Source organism: Tasmannia lanceolata, unplaced genomic scaffold, assembly GCF_043159265.1.
Source record: "Tasmannia lanceolata isolate RefF3 unplaced genomic scaffold, GAP_Taslan_0.1 ptg000023l, whole genome shotgun sequence".
Classification (NCBI taxonomy): Eukaryota; Viridiplantae; Streptophyta; class Magnoliopsida; order Canellales; family Winteraceae; genus Tasmannia; species Tasmannia lanceolata.
The window spans coordinates 22,426,557-22,432,757 of record NW_027518700.1 but is presented as its reverse complement, the minus strand read 5'-3'; the positions used below and the strand labels follow the sequence as shown (position 1 = coordinate 22,432,757).

General features: G+C 38.6%; 1 protein-coding gene across 1 annotated transcript; it reads right to left on the bottom strand.

Annotated features, from left to right (window-relative positions):
- Window positions 1-4,486: 4,486 nt before the first annotated feature.
- On the bottom strand, window positions 4,487-5,131 carry LOC143855937 (uncharacterized). Its single transcript, XM_077365983.1, has one exon. The coding sequence runs from the start codon at window positions 5,129-5,131 to the stop codon at window positions 4,487-4,489; it is 645 nt and encodes a 214-aa protein (XP_077222098.1).
- Between the last annotated feature and the right edge of the window lie 1,070 nt (window positions 5,132-6,201).

The window sequence follows — 6,201 nt, the reverse complement described above, 5'->3', positions numbered from 1 at the left end:
TCCTACCTTGTCTCTAATTATTGAGTATTGTTCTAAATCAAATTAGTTAGAGTGATATGAGTCCAATGGTTTATGTTTGTTATTTTTACTCGGATTATTTTAGTTTTATTGGTTCATTTGACCCTCGATTTTGAAAGATTATAGGGATTGGATTCCATTCTAATGTTAGCTTTTAAATGCCAATTAGTGAAGAAATCCCTTCTTCTAGCACTTCCTTTCCGGTCTGATAGCAGCTTAACTGTGTCTTAATAAATGCACTATTCATTCGATCTTGCTATGATGTTTGATTTCTTTTATATATACATACATTTGAGTGGCATCTCTGCATTTCAATGGTATAGAAAAATGGTTGGGGTTCCTTCCTTATCTTTGGTTCGTATTGAACTACATCAAAGAATTCACTTTGTCCCTGGGAGTGTAATGGGTAATATGTTATTAAATGTTGAAATCCTTTCATGAAAATCTTGCTCACATTTCAATTTGTTTCGCATTGATTCAAAGAGGCTTGGACGATATGTCTTAGCTTACAGTTGTATAGGCCTTCACTCTTTGAATCTCGGTTCTTATCTGTCCTTTTGGTGTTGCCTTTTCAAGAAGCCAGAGGTGAAGGGACTATTATGTAATCCCATGTTTCGTTTTGTCCTGCAAAGAAACAGAAATGTTTTGGCCATTGAAGTTCGACTCTCCTTTGGTATAAGCCTTTAATATTCGCAGATAAAAAAAAATGGGAATGAGGTCTTCTTCCCTCTCTTCTATGCTCTCGGGTTTTCTGTCGATATCCAGATTTCGTCTCCGATTTCTAGAGCTTCTCCATGTTTGCGCGGACATTCGTTAGTGTTTGGGATCATCACTAGCGTTTGATCTTTCTATCGATTTTCAAGAATCGTCATCAGGTCTAGGCGATGACGCCACCCCTTTGCCCTTCATGTATCTTTTCTTATCTCGTCACTTCTCATGGGGCTTAGGGGTTTTCTCTTCTTCATGATCATTATTTCTTACATGGTTCGGGGTTTCTTCTTCTCAGGGTTCACTCTCCTCACGATCCTAGGGATCCTACTCGAGCTTCAGGATTCTATCGATTATAGGGACATTTCTTCAGGTTTTCTTCTTCTTTTAGAGTCATACTCCTTATGTTCCTCAGGATTCTCTTTGCGTTTCAGGATCCCCTCGATCTTGGGAACGCTCTGTCGGGTTTAGGCTGTGAGGGACGACAACCTCTTGAGCCAAAAACCCTTTCAATCAAAAGGGATAAAAAACAAAAACACATAAAAATCAAATAACATAAAAAACAACAAAAATCCAAAAAAGAAGCGTTTTTCGAAAAAGCTGTTTTCGAACTACGTTGGCTTGATCCCTTTCCACAGGTACGTAGGCAGCTTGGGATCCTTATCCCAGGTCCAGTCAAACTTTTCAAAATGAACATGTTCAAATCATTCAAAAACACAAAAATTCTTCAAACAAATCTTTTACACCAGGTTTTCGAAAAGATCTTCCCCTAGAGTTAGAAGTCTGTCCTAGATGTTTGGGGTGTCTTAGAGTTAGGACTCTGTCCTGGTTATGTTGATGCTTTGCTTGTTTTGTGTGAGTGTACTTAGAGTTAGGAGGCCTCGAGTCGTGGTCGGTTAGACACTTAGTCGAGCCAATGGCTAGATTAGAATGCACTTAGTTAGCCCGTTTTCCTTAGGACATACCGCCTAGTTACACATAGGATGTAGGGCCCACCTGCATTAGACTGTGTTGATTTGCATTAGTTTAGGACCATATAGGCGTGTTTAAAATACTAAAATAACTTAAACATGAGTCGAGTCGTGTCGTGTCGAGTCTAGTGTGGTCTAGGCACATTTTAGGCATTGTAGCTTTGAATAGACCACCGAACTACGTTGACTCTTATTCTTCCCGAGGCCGGGATACGTAGAGCAGCCGGGATGGCAATCCTAGTCCGAGTCAAACTGCACATTAGAGTCTAGGGTTTGTCGTGTTGTGTTGTGTGTGGTGTCAGGTTGTATTGTGTGTTTTCTTACCTTCCTGTACAGACTTTATACTTTTAGCTGTATCATGCATGTGTTTGCCCATCGGAACTTAGACACCAACTAGGCATGACACTCATAGGTGACACTTCTTTCATTTATTTTGTGTATATTTATTATTCCCATCTCCGGGACATGCATGCTTAGGAAGACATTATCTTGGGGATATTCGTTCCCATTTCACATGATTTTTGCCCAAAACTTTTCAAGGTTAATAATAAATGGCATAAGAGACCAAGTGCTAGCACTTGGACGAATTGGGGGTGCCTAAAACCTTCCCCTTCGTCATCAGGCACGGACTTTTGTATCTCTGGTTAATCGTTGCAATAGAGTATTGTATGGGCTCTAGGGCCGACTACCCTAGATGGCGACTCTTCTTTATTTTAGGTACGTCTTGATTCTGCGCTAGTCCCCGAATCATGAGGTATCTCACTTATGTCGCTACACATGCTGTGAGTGGCACCATTTTGAGAGTTCCTTGGTAGAGCTCTCCTTCACATGTGGAGATCTTAGAGGATTGTTGGGGATCTCGTATCCTCCCCACCGTCCTCTAGATCGGGGTCCACAGGCTGGCGACTTTGCTGGGGAGTTCTTGGAACATTGCCTAACTCTGATAAAAACTCCATATTTACTAATTTTGAAGAAATTTGGGCCAAAATCAAGTTAAATGGGAACTTAATCGTTAGAATCCAGGGGCACCAAATAGGTGCGTAAAACAAGGGATTCACACACGGGATTCACACACTACACAGCATCATTATCATATTCTTTATTTCTTTTATTGTTTTTCATTATTATTGGCTCCTCGGAAATAGATACAGTGCATGCCAGACTGGGAGGTCATTACCCTGACGGGACTACTGGATCTATTTCTAAGCTATGCGTCGGTGCTGCAGCCGTAGACATTGGGCGTACTTTTGTCTACAACAGCTGATGAGCAATGAAGCATACTATGTATAACATTGGACGTGCTTTTGTTATACATTAAGGGTATGGTTCATATGCGTAGTGCCCGATAGATTGAGTCTGAAGCCCTACTTTGTTTTATATATTATGTATATAGTTACTGACTTAGTGAAACCTAACTAGGAAGTGCGCGTGTTTGTATATGTATATATTGCATTCATATAGGGATGAATATGAATTGCTTACACATGTGGAGCCTAGAGTTAGGAGCCTTGTCCCATCTATAGAGTAGGGTAGCTCACCTTATGTGGCTACAACGCGGTCCTAGTACACTCACAAGTCTGTCGTGAGTCGAGACTCTCTCGACTCCGCTAAATTAGACTAGGGTTGGTGCCCCTGGTTAGGATGTATGTATATATATATATTTATTTATATTTATATGTACATATATTTATTATTAGATTAGGGTTTACTTATTAGTTATGTTTTCCTTCCTAATCTAATCAATTATCCTCTTCTATCCATTTTTTTATTATGATCAGATCATTGGTTTCACTTAATTATCTTTATAGCCATGATCTATCTTTCATGAGCCTGATCCTTTGATTGATCCTGATCAGATTGTGTTTCTCGTGTCGATTTTGAGTCTGCCTTGTCATTATCACTACCAGAGTTTATCACTACCAGAGTGTGTACTATTGCTGAGAGCACAGTTTCATCTTGACCTTGTTTGCGTACTCTCTATACTTAGTTGTTTAGGCCCCTTAGTACAGCCGTCATGCTACCGATTTTTTTCAGAACCCTTGAGAGTGATCATTATCCTGTTAGCTTTGTTGTCGAACCGTGTGCTTACTGTACCACATCCCCTTGTATAGTTGTTATGCTGTCGGATTTTCTCAAGTGCCTTGAGCGTGATATCACTATCTTTTCAGGCTTGTTGCCAAACCATGTGCCTATCTTACCACATCCCCTCGTACAGTCGTTATGCTGCCTGATTTTACCCAAAACATTCTGAATATGACTGCCATCCTTAGTGTTATTGATAGACTGTGAGTTCACCATGCCATGATCTATTGGTAAGTCTGTCAAGTTGTCGGATTTTTATCTGAAACACCCTATGTGTGATGGTTATTCTTTTAGGTTTGTTGGGCCGTCATCAGTGGCGGAGCCAGGATTTATGCATAAGGGGGGCAAAATAAGATAATATATTTAATCCAAAAAAACATTACATTCTTAATAAAAACTCACGACAACTGTCCTCGACGAGTCTTCCTATTCTGAAACCAATGCATGGCTGTTTCATTATCAATGCTACAAAATATATCCTTTTCAATGTAAGTAATCAAACTATCAGTCATCCATTGATCTGCCATCCGATTCCATAATCAACTCTTTACTATCTTCATGCCAGAAAAAACTCTCTCGACTGTAGCCGTTGCAACTGGTAGAATTAAAACCAAAGTAACAAGCTTATAAATTAGTGGGTACAAAATATCTCTTCTTGTCTCAACCATTCTCTTAGCAAGATCACTAATTCCTAGCAATTCGAAGAACTAAATGTTGTCTTTCATATCAATGATATATGTTTCCAGCTGATTATCAAGTAACAAAAGTTGAATTGGAGAGAACTCAACTGGGTAGAATGCAGCAAGACGAACCAATTTGTGCTTATCAAATCCAGAGAATGAATCACTTGGATTTAAGCATGCCATACAAGAAAGCAACTCAGTATTTGCCACAGTCAAACGATCATTAAGCTCATTAAGTTGCTTATCAATAACAGGATAAAACAACTCGATACGATAATGATGTATGTTCTTCTTTTCTTCAATATTTCGCCGAGATCGCCCTCGAGGAACAAACATATCATCCATATTGGGGACAACTATATTCTGTTTGTCACAAAATATAAAAACCTCTTTCAATAAAGTATCAAATGCTTCATCAGTTCGCATAGCCTCCAGTCGTCGCATAGCTATTTTAACTAAGATCATAGCATTCACAATTTCTTGATCTCTTTTCTGCAAATCTTGAGATAATTCATTTGTAATTCCCAATATATTTTTCATCAAGTAAATATTAAATATGAAATCAAAAGACTGCAACGAATCTAATAGTATCCCAGCTTCACCTCTTTGATCACTCCTTACATTGCTTTTTGCAACAATATCAAGCACATCAACAATAGAAGAGAACATACCAATCAAGCTTAACAAGGTATAATAATGTGAGCCCCATCGTGTATCACCTGGTCGTTTGAGATTAGTTTCTTGATTTTGACCTCGACCACTTGAAAGTTCACCATTTTCAAGTGCATAAAACACTTTGATTGCTTATTTCTCTTGAAGAAGATCACGGCATTTGCATGAGACTCCAACAACATTTACAACATTATTGATCAAAGTGAAGAGAGTACCAATGTTACCATTATATTTGGCAGTAGCAACAAGAGCCAATTGGAGTTGATGTGCAAAGCAGTGAATATAAAAGGCATATGAATTTTCTTTTAAAATCAATGCTTTGAGACCATTAAACTCACCCCACATATTACTAGCTCCATCATAACCTTATCCACATAGTCTTGAAATACTGAGTCCATGCTTCACAAATAATTCTTCAAGTGTCGCCTTAAGTGATAAAGCACTAGTATCGGCAACATGTACAATGTCTAAAAGATGCTCAACAACATTCCCTTTTTTATCCACATAACGTATTATAACAGCCATTTGCTCTTTAATTGAAACATCTCGGGCTTCATCAATTAAGATAGAGAACAATGCATCTCCAAGATCTTTAATAATGACTTTGGTGGTTTCGAGTGCACAAGCATGGACAATATCTTTTGAATATCTGGCGCTGTCAATTTGATATTTTTAGAAGCATTATCCGAAGTCACCTTTCTAATTTCCTCATTATTGTCCCGAAGAAATTCAAGAATCTCTATGAAATTTTCACGATTAATAGAATCATTAGACTCGTCATGACCACGAAAAGCTAAGCCCTGCCGAAGAAGAAATCTAACACAGTCAATAGAACAATTCAAACGGACTCTGTAGTCAATTCGACTTTGATCTGTCTGCCTCTGTAAGACTGTTTGGATTTGTTGTCGTTGATTCATTAAACTTTAACAATTTCTCCAAGCTTGATTACGAGCACTGTTAGGACCTCCAATGTGTTCATCAAATCTTCCTTTTTTCTTCCAATTGGTAAATCCTTCAACAACAAAAGCATCACAACTACCGGCATGTTGTTTACTGTCTGGTTTGAA